The sequence below is a fragment of the Hermetia illucens genome, chromosome 5 (genome assembly GCF_905115235.1).
Source record: "Hermetia illucens chromosome 5, iHerIll2.2.curated.20191125, whole genome shotgun sequence".
Classification (NCBI taxonomy): Eukaryota; Metazoa; Arthropoda; class Insecta; order Diptera; family Stratiomyidae; genus Hermetia; species Hermetia illucens.
This window is the reverse complement of record NC_051853.1, coordinates 19,703,413-19,731,004: the sequence shown is the minus strand read 5'-3', so window position 1 is coordinate 19,731,004 and position 27,592 is coordinate 19,703,413. Positions and strand designations below refer to the sequence as shown.

At 39.3% G+C, this 27,592-nt stretch overlaps 1 protein-coding gene across 1 annotated transcript in view; it reads right to left on the bottom strand.

Annotated features, from left to right (window-relative positions):
- LOC119656556 (lateral signaling target protein 2 homolog) overlaps window positions 1-26,752 on the bottom strand; it is a 54,337-nt gene extending 27,585 nt beyond the window's left edge. Inside the window, exon 1 of the mRNA XM_038062934.1 lies at window positions 26,278-26,752. Within this exon, the coding sequence (XP_037918862.1) occupies window positions 26,278-26,313 (36 nt within the window). The 5' untranslated portion in view covers window positions 26,314-26,752. The remainder of the gene's footprint in view (window positions 1-26,277) is intronic.
- Between the last annotated feature and the right edge of the window lie 840 nt (window positions 26,753-27,592).

The window sequence follows — 27,592 nt, the reverse complement described above, 5'->3', positions numbered from 1 at the left end:
AGCTGGTAGGATCAAGCCGTATCTACCAGCTAAAAACCCAGCTGGCGGGGGAAAAAGATCCAAAAACGGTGGAAGAGATGAGCGGCATCTATAAAATCGACTGCTCGGATTGCCCGAAGGTATATATCGGGCAGACAAAAAGATTGGCAACCACTAGATTTAGGGAGCACATGAAGGAGGCAGAGCTGGCTGTAAAGCACTCCCGAAAACCCACTAAATCTATGGTGGCAAAACATATGGTCGAATGCGGCCATAAAGTAAGCGCTGATGACTTGAAAGTTCTAAAGCAAGTAAGAAAGACCAACCAACTGGATGCTTACGAAAGCTGGTTCATTAACAAACAACCGGTTGACACTAGGTTGAACTCAGATTTGGGTAACTGCTATTCCCCATTGTTTAGAAAACTCTTAAAGTAAAATAATCTCGTCTTGTTTTAGGATTGATAAATTAGCTATTAGGAAGGGAGGTCGCGCACGCAAGTCAAGTTTATAAACAAACTACAGCTGATCTGATAAAAAATTAGCAGCCGACGCGTGAGTTTCAAGTCAGGCGTACCAACACAAGAGCACAAATTTTACCCGCATGGAGTGACGCATCACCCCAGTTACCAGCGGAAGGTTATGTACTTTTCAAACAAAAACCAATTTTAACAGCCGATTTAGTTTTTAGAAATAACAGAACATAAAATATGATTCTTCACAAAGGTAATGTTTGACATTTATTTATGACTAATTTAGTGAAAAAATACACCAGAAGAAACAGGAGGTTGTTCCCTTCACAATAAAAAATATACCAGATTGTGTTAAAATAAGTGTGCGTGCCTAGAAGAAGATATTGTCTTCCAACAAAACTCTAAGCACATCAATAAGATTCTTCAAAATTGGCGATTTTCTGCGTTACAAGTAGCAAATGCCGGAACTAAATTCGATAGAAAGTTCGTGATATTTCAGACAGACACATAGTAAACCGATTTTAAAAAGGCTTTATTTTACTTAAAACCTTACCTCCCTTTTACATTTGTTCGATACGCTCGGAGATCTAGAGTAAAAATGCTAAAAGTAAGAAAAACCCAAATTTAAGATAAATATCTAATGACTTTTTTTACGGAAAGTTGCAGGATAACGTACAGAAACAGTTGATAATTTCCACCTGAAAATGCAGAATCACTCCCAATTGCTAGATAATGAAAGAAATGAAAAATATTTCTGTTTGTTTTGTGATATCCACAAAAAAAAACAAATAAGTAACAAGCAATTAACAAAGACCTACCTACGGTTCAACGCTTTAGTGATAACGATTGAGTAAACAAACTTTCCAAGTTTGAAAATGGATGCTGCAGCCAGACTAGCTAAGTGAAAGTGATTGGAGAAGGTTAAGAAAAATTGATACCCTCCAAGCCTGGCAAAGTAATTGAGAATATTCAATCAGTTGAACCCGACTGAAGACTTATTGGAATGCTACAGGTGCCTAATAAGTTGAAGTAAAAAAAAATAGATGCAATTGAATCAAAGAAACCAAGTCTATCTGGAACGAATTAAAAGGAATGATATCGCATGTTTCACAAATAAGAGAGAAGCCTCAGTTCAAAATAGGCTTGAAGCATAATAATTGCACTTTACAGATGATTTACTGGAAGAAATGGTCTAATACACAAATTATAAAACCAAAATGAAACAAAAAAACACCAATAAGATCGATCTTTATATAATTATAATTCTAAACAACAATCTTTTCCTAGTTAAACGTATCTTTCAACGTTAAGAAACATTAAAAGGTTAGGCTGCTGTAGCGGTCTAATAAATAAGCATATTTTTAAGCTTTTTTTCAGTGGACAATAGAGTAAATCAAAATTCCGATAAAGCTGTAATTGCACATGTTATAAAATATTTTTGCGAAATGTCGACTAAACACTTTTTTTCGACGTAGTTTTCTTTTTTGAAGTTCGCGCGGGGAACCAATTGCCCCTACAATTTTTAACTTACAGTGAACAGAGAACTTTTTTTCGATTAGATATAGACACATAGCTAGAAGTACATCAAATTTTTCCGATATGTAAATTTTTGTAACTACGATGCAATTTTAAAAATAGAAAAATTTAGACATTTTCCCCACCTTCATACTTTTAGTATGTCATTTTTAAGGTGATACAGCATCTTTGTCAGCAAAAGATAAACGATCAACTAAATGAAAAGATTGTTTTTTTTATTGAGACAATCCTAATATTTTTATTAGCATATATCGATATTTCGGGAGTTCTTCTTCAGTGTTTACAATCATTAGGTTCGGTAACCAGATAATAAAACTCAATTAAGGGGTTAGGTCACTATAGAAATTCCAAAAAATTGATCATTTGTTGTTTGGTTTATGGCGTTGAACTTTCTGGTTGTCCTGTGTTTCAACTAAATGAAAAGATTGTTTCAGATTGTACAATAAAGTTGTCTCAATCAAACAACCCTGCACAAAGTGAGACCTGCCATTCGAGCGAAACGTCGTGGACTCTTGACTAAAAGTGTGATTTTGCTTTATGAAAACCGGCGCCTACACATCACGGTTCGAGCAAGAAACAATTTAAAAATTGAAGAGAGAAATCCTTCCAGGATACATCCGCCAGCCTTAACCACACCACATTGAACTTCCATGAGAGAAACTCTATGGAAGCTTTTCAGATTCAATGAAAGAGTTATACTTCTCCACAGTATTCGTTTCACTCGGATTTAGGAATCTGTGGAGAATAAATACAACTACTGACCATCAAACAGTAACCATGATCTTCCTGGCTTTGGAAAGTCATATAAAACGAATCTTTGGCCCACAGGTTATAATACGATCAAAAAATTGATCGTTATTATTGTGTCAAATGAAAGGAATTGCGATTTCAAAACAAAGTTTTTTTTTTGAATTTTTGGCTGCTGTGCAAAAATAAATACACCTTGATTGACCCTACACTAAAGAAATGCCCAATGCTATATGTCAAATCTGTCATTTGGCTTCAAATTCGACACCTACAGATCGACAGTTAAATTTTCGCGCGATTCCAAGCCACGTTCGCCAAATAATTTCTATTCAATCGCATCTTTGTTCTGCAAAACTAAAATCCGAGGCACGTCTGAAGGTAATCCATGAAAAAGGCGTTTGAAGTTTTTGAAAAACAACATGACACGATCCTGGAACGCGGTAGGAATTGCTATTACTGCTTTTGATTTTAATTTGTTTTTTTTTTATTCATCTTATGCTATGCGATTCACATTGAATTGCTCCAGGGACTGTTCGGTGACGAAAAGAAATTCACTCTAAACGGTCTAGACCGCTTCAATCATGACAGGGGAGATTTGAGAAAAGTTGCTCGTTCGTTTGGAACGCATAGCATTGAGATGCTCCTCTCAACCGAGCTAGAAAATCAATTGTTGTGAGGCAAATATTAAATTTTTTTTTAAAAAGTATGCCAGAGATGGCAGCCTGGGACGAAAACAAGGGAGCGGGAGGAAGTAGGTGATTACTCCCCGGGCCAGGCGGTCATTAGGGCGAGCATCCTTGCGAGATAGATTTGCAGCTGCTCCTTAATTACGTAATGAATTGCTGAAAGGGGAAAATGTGTCAATTAGTGTGAAAAGGGTGCAGCGCGGATTGAATGAATTAGGACAAATAAGCCGATTTTAACGAAAGCTATGCTCGAAAAAAGGCTGAATTGGGCATTAGAACGACGTGACTGGACTATGGACAATTGGAGGCGAGTTGTGTTCTTTGATGAGTCTAAATTCAATTTGCTGCGATCTGACAGCCCGTCCCCAGTGCGAAGAAGAAAAGGAGAGAGATTTGACCCCCAGTGTGTTATATGAACTACACGACATTCTCCCTCAGTAATGATGTGGGGATGCATTACATCCAAAGGAATCGGCAGTAGTTCGTTCCTAAGCGGTGGTATCAACGCAGAAAAGTACAAAAAAGTTATTGATGATTGCATTGTTCAGACGGTAGAAGCACTGCATGAGTACTTTGATGAAGTAATATTTCAGGACGATTCTGTTTCGTGTCATAGAATTCGCACTGTAAGTAAACGAAATTTTTCCCGTGTAATTTTTTTTTTCTGTTTTATCCTCAATACGATTCTTTTTCACAGGTAGCATCTTGAAAAGTGGAGCTTGGCATACAGCCGCTGCCATGGCCAGGAAACAGTCCAGATTTGAACCCCATAGAGAACTTATGGGCGTTCATGAAGTGGCGACTGCAACAAAGATCGATAATGAACAAATCAAATCTAGAAACAACTTTAGAAAAGATATGGCTTAATGAAATTCCGGATGATTTTATCGAAAATTTATACCAATCGATGCCCGCACGAGTTGTAGAGGTGATTAGGACGAAAGAGGGTCATTTCTTCAAATTTGACATTTATAGATACCTTCATCTATCTACTTTCATTAAAAAAAAATCGTTTAACAAATTGTTTGTGTATGTGTTTATTTTCGACGTTTGTTTTTGTACTCTATTATTAACACACAAATCTTCGACGAACGTATCTTTTCCCTCGAAAACTTCAACTTTCCTTTCCACCATATTCTTTAAATAGAACTTCTGCTGGTGTAAATAATAAAAACTTCGCGTGCAATCACATGAAGCATTCTCCCCCCGAAAAACAGAAAAACAAGCCTACATTGTTTTTTTTTTAAATATAATAATGTATAACTTCTTTACTTCGGGGGATATCGGGATTGAATAAGTTAATTTTTTTTTGAGGCCTAGATTTATTTGGGGACATCATTGCGAATGATTCGAGCTTTCGTTTGGATACGTTCTGAAAACAAGACCTGTAATACTTTATAATGCGTACATTCTATGCTTCAACCAATATGGAAAATTCGGTCTATTTAAAAAAAATACTAAATGAGTTCTTCCATTTGAAGTCATCATATTCTCTTTGCCAACAAAATATCGTGTATTTCACACAAAACTTTCAAATTAATCCTATGTTTTTTATTCCCTTTTAGCAGTAATTCGAGTGTCAGACTAATTCCTTCTTCACAATCCTATTCCGCTTTAGCAATTTAATTTAATGAAACAGTCGCTTGCCACCGCCCTAATTTCGCTAGGACTGTCGAAGAACTCCCTATCGAGTAATGTTAATAACACCCTTCTCTAAATCGAACTTTCCATATTTATTACGAAGGTAAGTTGAAGTTGACAGCCCCTTCGAAGGGACTATATCGCTGGGGTGGATTTGAATTACGGCTCTCTCATCAGTTGAGCAACCGAACTGAACCAATCTTTCGCAATGAAAACATTTCATTCAGAAAGAATTATTCGTCCTTACAAGTTGAATGCACTTAAATAATAACATAAATCAAATGAACAAAAATTACGAGAAAATCCTGTGTATGAATGAGGGTTCGTATTATTATTGTATTATTGTTGTAACTTCCAGAGCACTTTCGTCGCCATTTAACATAACATTTTTTTTTGAACATTACAAAGTTAAATTGCAGCCGAATACCTGAATAACTAGACAAAGCCGCCGCTTAATTAATGCGATTTTTTGAAAGTTTCTCTTGGCTAACTTTCAACTAAGCGAGTAATTCCTTACTTTAACCGCGTCATTTCAATTCAACGCAACAAATCATAACTACATATCCCTCATGTCATAGGCTGAATCTCAAGCCAGACGGTTTGAATTATTCTTATTTATTCTCGGTCTGGCAGCACCGATATTTATTGATAGTGCGAAATCTAACTAAATATTCAAAACCAACAACAAAGTTTTTTTTCAAACACGTTTCGAGGTCACTTATGTATTTAACTTCAACTTTATACGCTCGAGGCTGCTTGTTGTTGTAATTGCATGCTAAATAGTGGAAATCGTAGTGTGTTTTCAAGGCTCTCCCCCATTACTCGAAAACAACGTATGCTCAGCACAAGCATTCATTATAACTCAGATTACCAAGAGGTTTGTTTTATTCAACAGCATCATATCTACTCATATGGTATATAGTTCGAAACAGGTTATGTGATTTGTAACACAAATTATATAAAGACCTCACCAGTTTATTCAAATCTGATTGCTTTTAGGACTTTAGGATGTGGAAATACGAATGAATGAACTGTTATATGCGTTAGCAAACACCCAGTTCTAATACCAATTTGGAGTTTGGAGTTTGAACATTAACGACAGCGGAAAACGAGCACGGTGTCATCAAAGCAAAAACTTACGATACCTCCCAAGGCATTTATGCAAAATAAAATGGTGGTGTCACACTATCATATTGCATAGTGATAAACATCGGGCTTCAAATCGCAATCTGCTGCTTGGTTTATACTAAGACCATACACAAACAAGGAGCTGCCTATATTTTGTGGATCCTACGTAGGAAGGCTCTGACTGGAAGATTCTGGACCGGCTCGTGGAGTGCAGTGTAGTATAATAAAGTGCTATATAGTATACCGATGAAGATTCTCGACGTTCAACGCTTTATTCGAGGAACCTAATGCAATCCAGGAATTCTAAAGGACCTGGGATGATCGTTGCTAAAAACTTGAATGCCAAGATGAGTTCCGGCAACACCTTTCTTGGATATGATAAGGGGGAATACCCTTTTGATTTTCACGGTTAAGCGTCTTCAGGCTCATCATTGATCTCGAAATGTTACCTATATTATCATCGACCTGAAGTTAACCATTACATGAATTCGACGTGTTCGGAGAGAGAGAAAGCCTGTCAAAACTGTTGTGTGACTTAAGGGGAGAAATACCTTTAGAAATTTAAACAAGTCGGGAAACCGGAAGCTCGATGCTTCATGTAAGAAAGGTTTTGTTCGCTTCTTCTGTGAATATACTTGAGTGCAGAACTATCCCATTTGTATGTAGCCCGTTATGTATCTGCATTTAGCATGTCACACTACTCACTTCAGTGCGATATTGATATTTAGTTGCAGTAAATTTACGCGATAAAGTCAGCTTTGAGCTACTCTAACTTTGTTACTAATAGTATGATTTTGATCAAACTTGGGGATATTCTATTTTATACTACTACCAACTTTTACAACTCTGGGATAAACTTAAGGGGGGTTTTACTCAATTTTCCCGAAAATATGGTAATATACTATTATTAACTTAATTTGAGCAGATATCGATATGGAGCTTCATGATTTTTTTTCAAATATTTCGATTGGATAGTTTCTGAGAATGGGTCCGTTAAAGAAATCATCACTTTCTACCCCACCCATTCCCGCCTTTCTAACAAATCTCAAAACTAAGACCGGTACTAATCGAGACCTTTCATTTGATACCCAACATGACTATATTCCGTGAAAAAAATTTTACACCCCCCTTTTGTATGTTTTTCAAAATAAAAATTCCAAACTACCCGAAAGGAACTCATGGTAATATAGCTTGGTAATATGGGAAAAAACGATTTCAAGGAAATCAATTCAATTCAAGTATCAAACATCATATTCTCCCAATTTATCAAGATTTGTCCAGAGATGATCTCTAAAGCAGATGCTTGCTTGGGTAGTCATACCCGAAATACTAACCAAAGCTTCAATTCGACGATCTGGCGACTGGCTCAAAAGCATTTACATGGAGGACTCAAAGTTGTAAAAATTTCGGGCGAAATTGCTGCTGGGATATTCAATGATGGATTTACTTCAATTTTAAGGATCATCAATACTTTAGATATAATTATTGGCATCAACTGCAGAGTTTTTGCCGAAACATCTGATGAGACGCGGATTGCTCGACAGAATCGGATGACTTTCAAATACAAAAGCAGCTCGTACACCCCAGAAACAGCAGCTGGCGGTAGAAAATCAATTTTTCGAGTAAGTTGAAGGACAACTGTATGCACCCGGAATCGCTTATTAATTGGTAAGTCAGTAGAATTAATAGCTTTAACATTTTTATCTTTAAACGTGATTATCACGAAACTACTTTTCCAAACTTTGCTCGTATTGTAGCTTAAAAAGTAATCGACCGATTTTGATGAAATTTGTAGAGATTGCTCTCAGTAATATTACCAGAAGGATATACCTAAAATTTGGAAGGTATTCTGTAAATAAATAATTTTTTTTGGGATTAAATATGTCGAAAATATAGTCGAAAATTTAACCTTTCAATTAAAATGGCTCCAAAATTTTCAATTTTACACTTTTTCTTTTTCAGATCAAAAGAAAAAAACTATAGCTGTAGCACTTTTTGATGTCGCGAGAAACAAGCGTCTGGATTCTCATCTTAAGGCCGCCATTTTGTTGGACATCCAAAGAAAAACAATTTTTTTATTAGTTTGAAGTTTATGTCTTTATTTTAAAATAATCTGATGATTTTATCCCCTCTAAAAAAATTTCCGAAAAATACGTATTTTTCACGCTTCTAAAGGTATTTCTCATCTTAAGTTGGAACTGAACTATTGGCCTTTGTATATTTGGCCTGGGTCGGTTGGTTACCCTTACAAGATTACTTTTTACAGATATTTTGCAATAGTAAAACTGCGAGTCTTATTTCCGCAATTTCGTTCAGATTAATTGTCACTCTGTGCTAGATGTTTGAATTCGAATATTTATAGACTTTGACACTGTTTTTAGGCGTCTGTTTCTCACTTGTGTCAAAATTTTCGTTTTTATCTCGTTGATTTGTAATCCTACCTGGTTTGTTTCATGATTCAAGTTTGGCAGAACTTCTCTAGCTTGACTGAATATGGAAGTCAACTACTTCGGCTACAATTGGTTTGGACTTATAAAGAATCCATTGTTTCAACAGAGTTCTTCCTTGTTAAGGGTGAGCCTGCTTTAAGGGGTCGAAAGACCAACTAAGAGAGAAAACCATCGTGGTTCTCAGAGGATAAGTGTGGTTCCCTAGCAAGACAATACATGTCCTCCTCACTGCTTAACTAACCCGTAAAGTGATCCACAAAATAGGCTGGCAGGTACTGGCTAATCCCCCTTACAATTCCAATTTAGCACCATGCGATTTCCATTTGTGTGGTCCATTAGGGAGGCGTTACGAAAGAAGGAGATCAAGAGTACCAAGAATGCCAAAAAATGTGTGCACCATTGACTTTGCGTCTGGTATAAAAAAACCAGTGAAATGTTAGGATAAATGCATAAACATTGCTGGGGATAATATTTGAAGTTTTATTTTGCAAAAATAAGCATTTTTTCCCAGACCAATTTGTCTCTTTAATTACAGAATAACCCTGGCACGATATATTCGTTCCTCTTCCTGGAATCTTCGACTTCTTATTCATCCCAACGTGGTAACAACCTCGCGTTATGGTTCATTTTACTCTCTGACTTTTTAGAAAGCTTTCATTTCTTCTACGTCTGTTGGAAAAGTGACATTATCCAGTATGATCAGCAGTAAAAGTTTTCCTTTGAAAGTGACCTAGTCACTGCCAACTTTACCATCCATGCGAATCGACTTTGCACATTGTAGATGAAAATTTATTGATATTGACATTCACTTAGAGGTGTATTTCCAATAAACAAGTTGGCAACTTCTAAGTTCACAACTGTTGAAAACTTTTGCAAAAAGTCACCAATTTCTGTTCGTATTTGTCCTCAATAAATCAATTGTTTTCAACTGACCAACGAATGAGCGAATAAGATAATTCTTTCCAACATGCATATTTCGCTGATATTTACCATTTAAAGTGGCTCCTGTTTCCACTCGGCATTTATTTACAATTTTGGTTGTAAACTTAAGGTATTAGCAGCAACTTTTATCCCCAACGTATACCGAATCGTAAAAGTTGACATTTTCCTTCGTTGGATACTCAGCTCAACAATGGTACAGTTAACGTTGAATCGATTTTATGCAAATGATATCACAGGTGTACATATTTTTTCTACCTGCCTCTACACCTGTTCAACAGTACTTTACACATATATGTAAATGAAAGCCAACGTTTTATAAACCAACATTCTCCGTAAATTTTCTTAGGCTCTCCAGTTGATTTTGCTTTTTCATCTAATGTTTAGAAGGCAACTGTAAATTACTAATGCTTATATGTTTGCAAAAAAGCAAGCGGGAGTATAAAAGTCCCTTTGAGTATACCTGTATACTTTACAGCATACGTCAATAGTTAACAGCTGGGTTGTGAATTTATTAGCATTGAATTAAAATTTAATTAAATAATTATGACACTTCTAGAAAGTGTGAATGTAAGGCTTAATATTTTGGCGAGAAAATCTCATAGAAGATTTTGTACCTCAGGTGTGAAATGAATTACACTTAGCTAGTTGATATTAATCCACTAATTTAGGTAGAATGATCGTTCGATATATCCATAAATGTAAATATATCAATAAATACAATATACTCATATATCATCGTTAGAACGTCTTATTTGTGATGGTTCGAAATATCGCCATTTAACAAGGATGGATGAAATTCAAGTCTCATCGCTGAAAAAGCTAAACATAACCCCAAAGGTCGTATTCCAGAAGTATTACGCAGATTGGAAGAAAGGCTAGCAGTGTATACATGGCATTCATATAAAAAAAGCAAACAAACGATGCCCATGATTTTGGCAGACTGGTTTATCTGAACTCAAAAAATTAACTTGTATCTTAATCTATAGGCTAATGGCTATCGTGGGAACTAGAATTTTTCGAAAATATAAAAAATCCAATTTTCGCGCGCTTTTAAAAATTATAATTCAAAAACCCTTGATTTTTTGCTGTTTTTTTTATGCAGACGGAGAGAGGTTGAATATTTTTTTAAAAATTCTAGTACCCACGTAATTACACATGTGCTGACAGAGCCTCGCCTGGCCAATCCGTCAGCCCGTTCATTTCCCTCTATGTTCCTATGCCCGGGAACCCAGAGGAGCGTGCCGCCCAAACGGTTCAGCGCGTCTCTGCACTGCCCCACCAGCCTGGAAAATGTCGTTGCTGAGTACAAGGCCTTGATGGCCGCTTGGCTGTCGGTCACAATGGCTATGTTACGCTTGGGACTCGAATTTCGCTCCATCCATCGACAGACTTTCAATATCGCCAGTACTTTCGCTTGGAATACACTGGCGAAACCTGGCAAACCATACGACTTGGATACACTGTGTATATTCGAGAAAACCCCCGCGCCGACTCCACAGGCCATCTTTGATCCATCGGTAAAGAATACTGAGTCATAACCCTGCAACACGCCGCCGGTCTTCCACTTTGCCCTGGTTGGAAGTTCCACAGCAGAGTTTCTCGTGAAGTTCAGCTTGCGTGTGGCATAGTCCGTTAGGAATGCCCAGATTTCCCGAGCTACTTCGTCTAGGATGTTACTGTCCATAGAACTTGCACGCTGCAACGTATTTAATGTGGAGATCTAAGGAAAGGAGATGCAGGAGTACATTGAGAGCATCTGCCGGGCAGGACTGCAGGGTCCCAGTAGCACCTGCACACGCGTTTCTTTGAATCCGCAATGTACATAACCATTTACATTTATCGAGTTTTTATAAATACGCAAAATACAAATACGTCGCAAAGCATCTAAAAGATGCCAAGTTATACTGAAGGGAGGCAATCAGTGCTGTTAAAAGTTGGCTAGAGAGCTCTGGTCTGACACTTGCGGAGGAAAAAACAGAAGCGATTCTCATCACTAAGCGCCGGAAGAAAAATTACGCCTGTATTAGAATCGAGAATCATATCATCACTTCCAAGCCGACCATCAAATACTTGGGGGTGGTGATAGACAGGAAGCTCAACTATAAGTAACACATACAGTATTTGGGATAAATCATCCACGGCTTGTATGGCCCTGACAAACCTGGAAGAGCCAGGGCATATCTCTAGGTTGCTCATAGCCAGGGTGGCGACCTCAAGCAAGCTCTATGCGACCCCAGTTTGGTGGGAGGCGTTGTGACCCCAGTTTGGTGGGACAGCCCTGAGGGTATGCTCTGCATTCAGGACTGTCTCAGATGATGCAGTATTCGTCATCTCTGGAATGATGCCAACGCTGACATCTTGGCAGATGAGATGGTGAACATATACAATGCGAAGTCAATCTCTCCCTTATCGCATACGAAGAACGCTGAGAGGGAGAAATCGATAAATAGATGGCAAGTGCGATGGGAGTTCGATTATTCCACGATTAGTGAACTGCAGTTGATTAATCCATTCCTTCCGCTATTTAAAACTAATTGAATGCCTATACATACTCTGTAAATTGACTACATTAACTTACATTGAAAATATAAAAATTAATGTATACCACGTGCGGACCTCCAACAATTGACCTTCCACTTGAGACTTGTGTATTACCAATCATTGAATACTAATTGCATTCAGTAGCAATAAACTTTTTCGATTGAGAAATATATCTGATTATTGATATATCATTGCATTAGACCATCCTCAAATAGTAATTTAACATACCAGATTTAGGGAGAGATTATTCTAGTTCCAAGTTACCAATGAAATCGATGGGAAGTCTTAATCGGAAATATTACTCCGTTTCGATGTGTTTGCGTTTATATATTGAAAACGTTCATGATAATAATTGGTTTGCCTTGTCCTGTCGGTATAAATTTCAATGCACATTGAAAAAAAAACGTGATTATAAAAAAGGACGGCTGAACCCGTGAGTATAATTTGTCATATCGTGTTTGACCGTTCTACTACGTATATTGAAAGATCAATTTGTTCATACAAATAGCACTGAATAATATATTGTTAATGATGCAACCGATTTGGTTGAAACAAAAGCAGAAGTCATCGCCTTTCTAATTTCGTTTTAAAGGCACTTCAGTTTCTATCTTTCTAGACTAATATTCCAAAGTTTATGCATTATAATTTTTGCTCGTTTGAACATTGGACTGCCAACCATATTTACAACACTGCAACACGAATGACGTGACCATTTGCTGTTAGCTTTGTATTGGTTTACAATAGAACTGCATCAACCACGAATAAATTTCCATACATACCTAACTATTAAACCGTATTAACTTTCTATTATAATTACGTAGCTCTAAGCATAACCTTGCTGATGGGAATTTGATTAATATTGCACAAATAAGCAATATTGCGTTTATACAATTTACATACGTTCAACAGATGAACAGTTTCGAGATGCATAAACACAATCAATTGCGTTGTTAGTTGAGAAACCAAACACTGAACGAAAATATATCAGTTAACATGAAACAGATATTTAATAGAAATCTATATCTAATCTAATGACTATTTTGCCTTTATTACTCTGCCAAACAAACAAGACTTGGTTACCATTTTTATCAAAGCGACTGTCTTCCAACAAAATAACAATATTAGTCACAATTTATGTAGTCAATTTCCTGTCGTTATGAGTGTATCCAGATAGATGAATAATGTGAATGTGTCCCATATTTATTAAAAACAAAAATAAATGTTAAAAATATACAAAGCAGCAAAACAACTAAAACATGTTGATAACATAACAAAAGGAATAAAACGAGTTTGAATCGTCAGATAAAAGTGAGAACCAATATAGACTTTGAACTCGGGAAAATTTGGATAGTTTGGATAGAATACATTTAGCACATGCCGATAGCAAGTGGCATTCTTTTCAAAAGATTCAAAATTTCATATTTAATCGAGAAATGTGAGGAAGTATCTCCAAAGAAAATAATTGTCTTCTTTCTTAGATAATATTATAAATATGTATCTTGATTTTATTTTTCACATTTTTTATCTTTTCAAAAATCGATCTTCCTGAATTGAAATATGTGAAAACAATGAGGAAAATACCACTTTCCTACTACCTTATACAATATTAATCAAAACACACCTGAAAATTAACAAATGTTATAATTCAAATCCATATAAAAACATTTAACATTCACCTGAGTGAATTAATTTCAATTATAATTAAAATATATTCAGATCCCATTATGCTCATTCTACACAATCCATTAATATTACGATATGACATTGATGTCGACTGCATTAATATTTTCCAGGTATCCGCACTTGTATGTGTGTAGATATTGACTCATGGATTTGATCGTACAACGCACAAACTCCGTCGTGGTGAATGATAATCTGTGGAATTGCTAGATAACTACAAATTTGCTATTGGTGGTTTTCTTATCGCAAAATATATAGCGAGTGATAAGATAACTCTTTGTAAGGTTCATTTTGTTTGTGTTGTGTTCTACTGACAAGTTCTGGGAATTTTGAAGAATATTGCAATATTTCGAACAAATTTTATTATGGCTTACTATCTTTTCAGTTCGCCCGATTAAGTTAAGATTAGTTCGTTTAAATTTCACAAAATAAATTGTATATATACATTCATATGTGGTGAACTAGAGAATGGAAAACTATTCTAGAGTCTTTATATATTTATCAACTTTAATTTGAAGATAATGCAAAATATGCTTTCTCTCTAAACAAGGCCGCTACTTAAAAATCAAACACTTTTCAACATAAGCTAACGCAATAAATGGTGAATGTCTTTGGTCTGTAGTGTTTACATTGGTTTCAAAGGGCAGGAAATGTATGGAAGAGAAAAACAAGCCGGGAAACCGGGAGCTAGCTGCTTCACGTATGAAAGGACTTAAATTGCAGTAAATTTGCGGCAAAGCGATCCAGCGATCCAATGTAACTTTGTTAGTAATAGTGTGATTTGCACCAAACTTGGCAGTGGCACATTCACCAACTATGGGTGGAGCAAAGAAATCGAGGAGTTACGCGCTGAATACTTCCGAGCAAAGAGGATCTGCCAACGATCTAGGAGAACACCAGACTTCAATGAGAAACGGGAAGTATACGCCAACCTTCGAGGTAGGCTTAAGCAGGCTATACAGACCTGAGAACAGCGTACAGTATTGTTATGAAGAAGATAAGATACCTCATCTTCTTCTTGATATAGCAATGATGATCTTCCTCCCGCATAAAGGAGAGCGCAAAAATATAAACAAGCGTTGGACTTCTTTACCATTCCAGTTCAGCTAGCTGGGAATGGATGAAAAGCTCACTGGCTAAAACGGATATCCGTAGTTATTTGACTAAGTAACTCGGATGAAGGACATAAGCAGTACACGGTCACATCCATGACATGAGTGCTTCGCTCTACCCTATTATAAAGGGCACCGATCTGGGAGGAAGTATATACATATACGAGGGTGGTCCGATAAGTACTTAGCCTACAAAAAAAAAAAAACGAAAATTTTTGAACAGTGGCCATTTATTTCTCAACATAGTCTCATCTTAGCTTGATACACTTGAGCCAACCATACTCCAACTCAAATTTTTGGCGGGCGAGTGACTTTTTAAAATTTGGAAACAAAAAAAAAATCACAAGCGGCCAAATCTGGGGAATATCTTGGATGGAGTAACAGTTCGTAGCCCAATTCGACCAATTGGAACGTGGCGGCGGCGGAGGTGTGAGCAAGTGCGTTGCCATGATGGAAGAGCACTTTTTTCTTCGCCGAATGGGTTTTTTTTTGTAATTTGGTTCGAATCGGCCCAATAATTCGGAATAGTAGAGCTCTATGACCCTTTTGCCCATCTACAGGTCGTCGATTCAAATCACACCTTGTGAATCCCAGAAGGCGGCAGCCATCACCTTTCCGGCCGATAAGGCAGTCTTCGCCTGCTTCGGACCACATTCGTCAGGTGAACTCCACTGTTTCTACTGTTTCTTGGCACTACTTGGTGCACCAGTGGACACATGTTTCGTCGACGGTTATGAAGCGATATAATTCCATCGTATTACGCTTAAACAATGTCAAACCTTGCTCTGAAGTGGTTTCACGGCTGCGCTTGTTGTCCGGAGTGAGTAAACGCGGCACCCATCGCGCCGGCACAAAATTTCATGCAGGAGATGACCCACGCGGTTTTCTGAGGTGCCTACTGTCTCACTTATCTTGCGCACCTTCAATCGGCGGTCTGTCATTACGAGATCCTGGAATTTTGTCACGTTATCCTCCGTGGTAGCCGATGTTGCAAGTCGTTAAACCAATTTTTACGCTCGCCATGGCGGGAGCAGAGTCATCGAACACAGAATACAAGCGCTCTTTGATTTCGCTGCAAGATTTCCCTTCTAAAAACATGAACATCGAATAATCGACCGATATTGCTCTTTTTCCATTTTTCTAAAATCCGCGGACACACCCGCTTCTATAAGCGGTCAAAACAAAACTACGGATCCGCTTCGGCTGGAATTTTGGCAGAGGGTATCTACGAGGATGTACTACACGATAATCCTTACGATTGTGACGCCAATGGGTGGTAAGGCTAAGTACTTATTGGACCACCCTTGTACAAAATTCCACATGCCTGAATTCAGTGGCAAATTTGACGTTTGCACAAATATAGATCTTGGAAAAGCCAAAATATGCGAATACAGCATTCCCAACATCTAATTTCAGAGTGATATCTCTTTTCATGCTAGAGGCTTACGAAGTCTTAAAAAGAGGAATCTTATCGAAAAGAAAAATCCAAAAGTTAATTTATATTAAGTTGAAATTTAAAACTAGTTAAAAAAAAATACAAAAAAAATTAGGAATCAAATGATGAAAAATTAATGAATAAATCAAGGAAAAAACAATCCAATAGGAAAAATGATAATGAAATAGAAAAAAGTCCTGCCAGTCCTAAGCCCAGTTGTGAAAGGGAGATGGATAGCTCCGCCTGGATGACTGTTGGTCACCGCACCGTCTCAAAGGATGGATAAAGAAAGTGAAGAAACTTTGTAGTCTTGCAGATTACTTACTGAGGAAGCACCCCTTGCAGTTAAGTATAAAATGCAAATCCATTGAATGAGGAGAAGCACGGACGGCGGGAATCGTCCGACTTAGTGACTGAGTCGGGCTCTCTTAATGGGCAACAAACCATCGCAACCGCTAATCGTGGGGCGCTTCAGCATCTAGGCGCCACGATAACCAGACGGGCTCGCTAAAATCTGTGGCGACTACCTCAGCAAGTTCGCGTAGGCAGCAGAAGAAATGAACCTCCTGATTATCCGCTACTGCTACGAAATAATAACGGCGGGAGCAGGTACTACATCTTACCGCCCCTTTTTGCACCAGAAATTCGTCGAGCTTTTCCCGCAATTCGCGCACGTGACTGTGGAGCGGACTGCAGACCAGTACCGCTTTATTACTCGCAACGACACAATCCTGCCCACATTCGACTTGAGACTATGGTCCTAACTAGTACCCAGAAGTGAATGGGATCAAGGCGGCAGTATTAACAATAGCACACTGCACTGCGGACAACAGTTTCAGTACTCGTCGAAGCACACTTCTTTATTGCCCGGCTGAAGTCTCCGCTTTTGATTCGTGACGAATTCCAAAGAGCGTGTACATTTCTCGGAAATGAATCCTTTTATGCATTTCCAACAACTCTGAGAATTCAATGATGAAATTGCGTCTCGACTGTGTGCTGGTATGTCGCTGCTGCAACTGCAATCACTTGTGTATTGTGAAGTTGTAGCTGTCAGATTGGACGATCAGAGGATTCGCTGTCGTGATATTGGTTTAAGTGACCAAAATTCTGTACACACTAAAGCAGAAACTTTCTGTCGTATGCAGTCGATTGTGATGGTATAGCGAAAGTCACTCCAAACGTGTTCAGAATGCAACGTACGCGAGGAACCAGTGGAGTTTTTTCAGACCACTCTACGAATCCCAACAAAGCGTCCAGACAGTACTTTTCGGCATGGAAGGCACTCGACTCGGTAATTGTAGACCAGGCCATGGAAATCTATTAACTTGCAATATCGATTACGCCAAGGCTTTTGATTACGTCCCGCACTCCTGGCTAATCGTGGTGGTTGAGGAGGTAGAACCTCAGCCTCTCAGTCTCGTTGGTCTGGGTTCGAATCCCAGGCGTCTTGGGTATCTGTGTTCTTCTCGTGATTGTCTCGCTGCTGTGAGTTCATCACTGGCACGGCGTTGAGTGTGATGATACTAAAACTGAAGCATAATCCGACTGTGTGCATGCCCTATACTCCACTAAGTAGTGAACAGATTAGCGTGAACATCGGAGTCGATGGTAAGCAATCAAAAGGCCGGCCGAAACAACGATGACTTAATACATGGATGGGGATTAGAAAGCCTCACGACTGCATCCAGATCAGGCCTTTGATAGAACAAAATGGCACAACTATTCACGACGAACCGACCACGCTTGTGAACGGCAAAAAGGCTAAAGAAAAAGAACCGCCATTACAAAGGTCGTTCAACAAATTAGCCTGGAAGGGAATTCGTATGGTCGCACGAAAGGAAGATTTGTTTTATATGATCGGATGACCAATCCAACATGATTAAGATGAGGCGGCATTAATTTAATTGAAACTACGTCTAAATTTCTTCAAGCAGTTAGGAAAAGGCTTAATTGGGGAAAATTTACTAAATTTGAATGGGAGATTTTTTGAGTTACTGCAGGAGTACACTTTTCATGTCCCTGCGGATTAAATTAAAACGCTATGCTTCAATGAGAAAAAGTAATTTTATTATGATTTCATTGACAAATATTGTCTTTCTGATGTTGAAGATATTTGAACAGATCCACCAGTCTGAACAAACACTTGATATCCAAATAGATTTTATCAAAACCGATTTATAACACGCATTAAACAAATGTCTACTTATCATATTTGCAATTTGAAATTTATTACTCTTAATCCTCCATTCATGCATTACTTATACAAAGCGTTATATTGGCGCTTTTTATTCGAGCGATAATCGCTATCAAATATGGTATATTAAACGCTTGCAGACCTCACAAGAGGGGTAGAAAGGCGGGAATTCCCTCCGCGTCCGGAACTTTCTCGGCAGCCCGGAATAGAAATTTTAATCAAAAAAGGGATAATCGGAGCCCGCACGATTTTCACCCCGAACCCATATAATTTTCACCCCTGGACCTCGTTTTTCCGCAAATTTTCAACCCGGCCCCGGATCTTCTCTCTATCGCTCTGGGGACTTGAATTGTGCCCCTGTTGTTGCCTATGTTCGAACAATTAATTGGTTCCAAATCAACCGAGATGTAGGGCATTATTTGTAAAATTAAATGCAATACTATTATTAAATGTAACAAGAAATTAGCCAAGATGCGTGAGACTCAAAAATTTCGTAATTAAATCATAAGAAACCAAGCGAAATTTCTATTATCGTGGTCCGTATAATAATGTATGTGGAAATGGTATGGAAGACTGGTCATATTTCCTCATGTACTATGATTAACATGGCATACATTTTAAAGTAGTAGAAACTGAATTGAAATGCCCAATTTTAAGGCAGACCATATAGTGGTCAATGGGCAAAAGGGTTAATAAGCGCCCCATTCACCATTAAAACATTTGGTGTGCTGCATGTCTAATATTCATATAGTACACTATCGCTCTTGACCCGGTCTTCTAGCAAAATATCGTGTGATGCGTAATTTCAAATACACTACACTCGTAATTGCGCTTTTCCCAGAGTGATTCAGTAAAATTACTTGTGAATAATTTCCAATTAAAATGCAATGACTTTGATTATCATTAAATCTCAGTGCATGACTTTATTCTGTTTACTACGAAATCATTTAAAGTGAATGATAAGTCTACAATTTGGGAACTTGATAAGTCTCTGTATGGGATCTTAAGCGGCGCCCAAAAAGAAACAAAGTGTGTCATCAACATTTCGATTGTTGAAAATGAAAATAGAAGCAAGCTGTGTTTTGGTCAAGACATCATCGTAAACTTGACAGGAAACGCTCGCCCCACAGCGGCAATAATGTTTTCGTTGTAATATTCAAGTCCGCAGGAATATTCTGTTTACCTTCCACATTTTAATGAAGACCGCGAGATGATCAATGAAGTTTTCGTGGCCGGAAATTTAGGTTTTCGTATAGTTTGCTTGTGAGAAATATGCATTCCAACATGAAATAGGTCAAACCAGCGGTTATTGTATATAGTTAGGAAACACGCTTGCATTCATCAGATAATTCAAAACAAATATTAATAAATTGCTTATCATTTGCTTACTTCTTATCTTATCACTTAGACCAATATAAATGAATAAATGACCGCAATAGTTACTAAAGCTTGGAAAAGTACCAGTGAAGTGTCAAACATTTAATAAATTTTATAGAGCGGATCAAATGCACCCACACATACATTTTCAACTGTTTTCTTGGGTGCTATTAGTTCCCATTCTCCCTGAAAAGGAAAACAAGCAAATAGCCTACTAACCAATAGCAACGTGAATGGATATCAAAGGGTCATTGGAGCACCTTCGGGACAATGAAAATAATATTCCTATCAGGAGGGAGGCTCTGGTGACTTTCAAGTCGCAACCTTTTCATATAAGCAACCTCTTGCTGCCATGAACCCCTATATGAGCGAAGCGGCATAGTGCGTTAACCACACCATCGATGTCGGTTCCTTGCAATGTGCTTTAGCTCTTCCCATGATTTTTCGAGAAGCTTCTACTCTTCCTCAACAGTTAAACGCCACATAGCCCTAGGGCCACCTACTTGTCGGCCACCCAATGAAAATGGTTCCAATGTATGGGACAACCCGCGGAATGGAGTTCACTTCCATCTTCTGATTAGTACTTCCGAGGATATCTGGTCCGTTGACCGGGCTTTTCTTGTTTGACAATTGTACTCGTGCAGAGTACCTCAATGACGCATCAACACGAGTTGATGAAAGTTTGGAGTTTTCGGGTAACAGTGGTGATCACTCTGCATGTGGTGCAAACACAGTAGCAGAGAGAAGTTTGGTGGGAAAGAACCTCAACTTCTTGTTGGTATTTTCATCTTGATGTTTGTTATTGAGACTTTGCAGCTCCGGATTTTGGATAAAACCGCGAAAACAAATTTAAAGCTGTTGATGCTCTGATCTATAGTTCGATGTCACCGTCCACAGAAACCACGCTTCCTAAATATATAAATAGTTCAGCGTCAATGATATTCTGTGCATTAATGCTATTGAACAAGTGCGATGACTAGTCAAACTGAGAACCTTAATTTGATTGGTGTTTATCTTCAATACGACTCTTTTTCCTCTTTCTCCAAATCCAATGTTTTAAGAAACATGTCATGATCCAAACCGGAATCAATCTTCAACTTGAAATTCCTCTGCCATTTCACCTAAATGCAGCACGTGCCATTCTGCGCCGTCATATTGCATTTCATCTGTTCACTCCTTTGTGGAGTATAGGACATCCACACAGTTTCAGGTTTTAATGAGACAACGCTTCAGTTTCATTACCCAAGTATGACAATAATGAAACTGAAGCGTTGTGCAAGTGATAAGCATCAGAACAGCACGAATACGAGATGGATAAGCGGATGTGCAACCATTTTGACCATCGCATCCATCACCACCGTCAAATACCGCTCTAATAATAGCTTCTACTTTCTCCGAAACACCCCTTCTGCGTAGGGCATTCCAGATACACTCCTTGTTCAAAATCTTCTCGGTTAGGAGCAGGTGGATTGGTGGTTCAAACTAAACACACTGTTCCACTATGACCTGAGGCTACTAATTTTTCAGTACAGACAGATCCAGAGCGCAAAACCAGCCTGATCTCGACTAAGCTTCCCCTCGAAAGGCTTATGACGATCAATAAACTCCGTCGTGATGCTATATATGGTAGCGAAATCTTTGCGATTTGCAGCAGCTTCTGCTTGCCCCACCAACGCAATGGTAGAATTCCTTTCGTCACGAAGTACGCTGTACTTGCCGCATTTTTTCACGGTTACGGAATATCAGCGCCCCGTACTTACCGTCGCTCACAGTTATCAACAGAGCTCTCTGTCCTTTATATTCATCGATCGATCTCGTTGATAACTGACTCGCTGAAGAGAGGGAGAAGGAGTTGGAAGTGCAGCCCTCAAAAGAGACGCAACAAGGTCGGTTGGAAAGGTAAGAGGCAAGCCGTAAAACAAGTGGTATGGGAACGCTTAGCGAGGAGAGTTTGGATAGAAATATCTTATGATTTTCAGTGTCAAAGGCTTTAACGAAATCAGTGTAAATGGTATGTACTTCTTGCCGTGAATTTAAACATTTGGCGATAAAGTTCGTAAAGTCAAGCAGGTTGGACCTACGCTTAGCGAAGCCGTGTTGCTCCTTCACTGGTGGCCAAATTGGGCGGAAAACCAGTCGCTGACATACCTTTCTAGGATTTTGGAACAGGAGGAGAGGAGGGAAATGGGACAGTAATTCTCGGCAAGCGCACGATCGCCACTTTTGTGTATGGCGACGATGAGAGCCTCTTTCCACAAGCCAGGAGAATGATTCTCTTCCAAGCTTTTGTTGAAAATAAGAGAGGGGAAGAGTGATGGACTTACCAGTTTTGAGCAAAAAGAGGTTTGGAAGACCATCGTAGCCACCGTAGGTCCAACATTGGCATCAAGTTTGCCAATGAGGTAGGATTGGGGTAAAAAGAGGAATGGTAGGCGATGCGGGGCAGACTACATCCACTATCGGGAGGGGTTCGGAGGAAGGAGGAGGAACATAGACTGAGGAAATGTAGCGGCAGTGTAAATCACAAGATAGTTGTGGGGAGTTAGCTGAGGAGCCAGAGAATTTAATGGACGGAGCGGATATTCGATCCCCCCACATAAATTCCTGAAGCTGTTTCGTTTTGCTTCCCTGATCTCATTTTTACTCGTCGTCGGCGCACTTTTATACCTCCGGCAGTCTCCGGTGTTGTTTCACATAGTTGAAGCAATTTCAGACCAAGGTTTACATTTCGACTAGATTCCTGTTTCGCCGGAGCAGATCCCTTGATGTTTTGACTGTCGTACCCAGGTAACTGATCTCATATGCTGTCCAGGTAATAGCAACCGTTTTCTTTGCTTTCCGCTTGGGATTCCTATAAATGTGCCAATTGGATAGCCTTTTATCGACTCGAAAATTATTGTAGAGGAGTTTCTTCTCGCAGTCTTTCATTTGGATATCTTCATACCAAAGGCAAGTATCTCGATTGATGAACCGCTTACCCGTCTTGGTGAGCGTGAGGGTTGAATAGTCCAGTCAACTTATTGTATTTTTGATTTGAATTCACGTTTCTTCGACGCTCATAATGATCGCAATAAGTGAGAGCATTTCTTTACTTCATTCACGAAGCGTAACAATTTAATTTGTGGCGAACCAAAGCGGTGCTCGCGTTGTTTTAATTGTGGCTTGATTTTAAGGACAGCAATCAACGGCTGATATTGAGGTAAGATGGCCTCGTAGAGAACATCTCTGTTGTCAGTAAACGGTGCGAAAATGGCGACTCTTTATGAGAATATATTCGATTTGCGTCTTCTTGACCCCACCATAAAATGTAAGAAGGCGAGGCAATCGCTTAATTAGCCATGGGCTGACATAACATTCTCCTCTCTAAACTTTCATTACTAGACTTCCCTTCCTCAGTCATCTCCTGGCTTTCTTCCTATCTCTCATACCGTTCCTACAAAGTTTCTTTTTACGGTTACTCATCTCGTACCTTCTCTCCTTCCTGTGGTGTTGCTCAATGCTCTATAGTTGGCCCGCTACTCTTCCTGCTTTTTATCAATGACCTCGCCCCCATCCTCACTTGTCCGTATTTGCTTTACGCAGACGACCTCAAATTATTTGCCTCTGTTTCGTCTCCGCTGGACTGTGCTCTCTTACAGTCCAACCTTGATAATTTAGTCCATTGGTGTTCAACAAGCTAACACTGAATGTCAACCAATGTGCAAGTGCTATTCGCTTAAACCCTCACCAACATCCTTTTCCTATTCTCTCAGTGGACAACCCCTTTCACTACTAACCTCCTTCAAAGACCTGAGTGTAATATTCGACGACAAACTTCATTTCAATTCCCACTTCGTTGACATCATCAATAGAGCTTCCAAAATGTCTGGTTTTATCCCTATGTTCCTCCTTAGACTTTACCTCAATTCAGCCCTCCTTAACACTCTTCTATTCCCTTGTCAGAAACATCATTGAATATTGCTGTATTGTCTGGTCCCCCTTCCGCATTCGTGACTGCCGCGTTCTTGAAGTTGTACAAAGCAAATTCGCCCGGGCCCCTTTTACAAAAAGAACCTTCCACGGGTTGATTATCCGTCACGACTCCACACCTTGAATCTCCCCTCCCTGCAACAACGCCGTATCTTCCTTGATATGTGTACTCTTTTCAAACTCTGCAATTGTCTGATGGACTGCTCCGCCTACTCGGATATAACTTTCCGTATCGCGTCGTCTCATAACACATGTAGTGCGAACATTTTTGATGTACCCTTCGCGGAGCTCGAGATTTACTTCCACTCTCCAATCCCGAGGCTATGCCGGTTCTACAACATCCTACAGCTTGGGTCCTTTAACTCTATTTCCTTCTCTAGTTTTAAGCATAAAATAAGCCATTCACTTGCTCTTCCCTCTGAGGACAATATGTAATAAGGAATTTGTTTTCTGTGTATTGTCCTCATTAAATAATTAAATAAATAAAGTGCAGAGAATATCCCGCAACACCATCACCCTCATTACAAGTTCCAAAGCCTTCTTGCCGTTTGCCTTTTCGCCGAAAGAAGGTCTTCAAACGGTTTATTTAAATGTAAGACAATCTTAAGAATGGATTGACCGTCGTGGAGCTTCGAAAACTACGGTGGGCTTGGCAGGTGCAACCCATGCAAGAATAGAAAATTCCCAGCAATATGACAAAGAATAGAGATGGAAGGATATAAAGATCTAATTGGCACGGGTAGTATAATGCCTTTGAGAGTGTCGAATTGCAGAACGCGACCAATGAACAGAGAAGGTTGGGGACAAATCCTTGACGCCAAAGTGTGCTTTGTCTAGTCAGTCATTGAAGAAGACGGAAAATGAAAGATACATATCAATCTTACGACAGAACACAAAAGAACTTAATAAATTCACTTATCATCCTATCGAGCATATGTAATTGCGTCAAAAGGAAATGCGCACGCAATTTAAGCCGATAATGGAAGAAAGCTCTAGATTAAACGTCTAATAAAAGCCGATAGCTCCACGATAGCCTCGCAAAAATTTACGAAAATTTACGTGAAAATGAGATTCTGATATTACATATTAGAATTTTTGAGATCAAAGCCCCTTTCCGATGGAAAATATTTCAGTGCATCTACACGAATTTTGCTCGCTGTGTCTGTAAGTTGGCTCCCTGCTGTGGGATTTACGCCGTTGCTGTACCGTGTAAAAACGGTGAAAAAACCCCGATTAATATTTAAACGATATTCACAGTGAAATATGGCTAGTGACGATCTCACTGACACATTCGAAATTTTGCAACGAAACACGAAAGCGTTACAGATCGGGAGGTACGGATCCCAATGAGATGGTTGGTGGTAACGGTTCTGATAGATAAATTGATTGTATTTATCGAAGTACAAGGATGGGCGTACCGTTTCCTGGAGTTAGAATATGTGCACCGCAGAGGAGATAAATACATTTTATTGTGGTTGCCGACGATCGTCAGTTGCGGGGAAATTCATGTGTGAATAATTGCCAGTCGTAACTTGTTTATTAATTACTTTCAATGAACAACAATTAACTTTCTTGGGAGGGTTTCTCCCATGTAACAAGACCGGCAACACCATCTTCGGAAATAATGGACCCGAATGAATGAAGATGCGAATAATGCGGGCTTTCTAATTTCTCCAATTTCGTGGGCAGAGAAGCAAAGCAAAAACAGACACTTGAAGCCATTTTGCAATATCGCGAAAGAAAACACCATCCGAGCAGCTGCCTTTGTCGCAAACACAACACAAAACCAAAACAAAAGGAAGAGAAGGCAGTGCGAGTACACCTCCGTAACCAGGGAAATCACCACCCTGGTGACGGCGCGACGAAAACACAAACACGTTCGCCATTTACGGTCACAAATCTGTCGTCATGTTCTGGTTTTGCCACCAGTTCGTGGAGCTGTTGGTGTCGTGTTTATTTTGAAACCACTTGCCCTGACGACATATTGCAACGTCTGAATTTCTCGTTGGATTAGCGCAACCAACGTGCCCGACAGGACGTCACGCCGAATACGCTCATCAACCAAATCACTCGACTACTTCCACCACGGCTGCACACAAAGCGAATTGGAGCAAAGACCTTCCGGATTACATTCGCACAAAATGCGCACATGCCTCACAAGGAAGCTGTCCATGTTGCATTCCATTTTCTAGACATTTTGGGACGCCTTTCTGGGCCACCCGTAGAAAAACTGCCAGCCATTTTCCATCGCATTATTTACAGTCGTCAAATAAAGTTCCGCGAAAAGCGTGTTCAATGACAGACGGAAAGGGGAGCAGCGAGTGTGTGTGCGCGCGTCCCAGTTAGGATACGTCGGGTTTCGGGGATAACCCCGTTCGCAAAACTTACCTTTGGCTTGTTTAGCCACTTCCGCAAGGTATCCATTTTCTCGAACTTCCTGTGTACCCCTCGCTCCTCGTTTCAAGCACTCGAACCAGCAATTAGTTCACTTCAACGCTAGCCACCATTTGCACGATAAATGAGCACAACAAAACCACTTAGCGATTTCCACATAAAATTTCAACTGTCTTCCATCTGTCATTGGCGATTCTCTCTCCCGAGAAGTTTCACTTCGCTACGGACTCCCAGTAGCGGAAACTTTCACGAAAACATTGCAAACAACTGTACACGCGACTGAACTTCACTTTTCTCGGGTTTTCCAGGATTCCCGTAAATTGCTGGCAGTGAACACTTGAATTTTCCTTGCTATGGTTTCTGACAAGACGAACCGCTCGAAAACGCGAACGAATGGAACTCCACGACTGAATCACTACGTGCTGCGCGCGCCAGCATTCACTTTTCGAATGACATTTGAGATCCGAGACCCGAACAGCAACAACATGAACCTGAATCCGTCAAGGTGAGTCAGCGGATGCGACCCGTCGCATTGTCAGATACAAACAAAAAGAAACGCTTTGGAAACGGGAGGAAATGCGACGCGATTGGATGCGTACCATTGCAGGGATAAGCGACAGTTTCGAGGGTTCCTCTGTTGAAAAACGCTATGATTTGCTGAACAAGATGATTTAGGTTTGAACATCGGATTAAATTTTGGGGAATTGTTTATAATTGTTTTATATGTTTTAAGGTTTTGTGTAAACACAAAACCACGCATTTTTCTCGGAGACCGTTGTAGCGATTGTCACCAAATTTGGTAGAAAGGTGGCAACTGTGAACGCTCACGCATACAGTGAATTACATTCTTCTACGTCGAATGGGCGGTGTAAAATTTTTTTTCATCCAATATAGTCATGTGGGGTATCAAATTAAAGGTCTCGATTAGTACTTTTCAAAGCCGACCTTGGTTTTGACATTCGTTGGAAGGGTGGGGAGCGCGGGGGGTTGAAAGTGATCACTTCTTTAAGGGGGCCATTCTCAGAAACTACCAAACCGAAAAATCTGAAAAAAATCAGGAGGCTGCCACTATATGGTGCCTGGGCTCCGAAATACATTCCATGCCGATGTCTGTTTAAATAAAGTTAATCATAGTATATTACTACAATTTTTTGTAATTGGTTAGAAACCCCCCTTAAGTTTAACCTAGTCGCATGAAATTTTGCAGTGATATAGGCTATAATATAGAGCATGGTCTTACCAATTCTGGTGGAAATCGCACTATTACTAACAAAGTTATAATACCTCAAATTTGTTGCTTCTTTGCAAA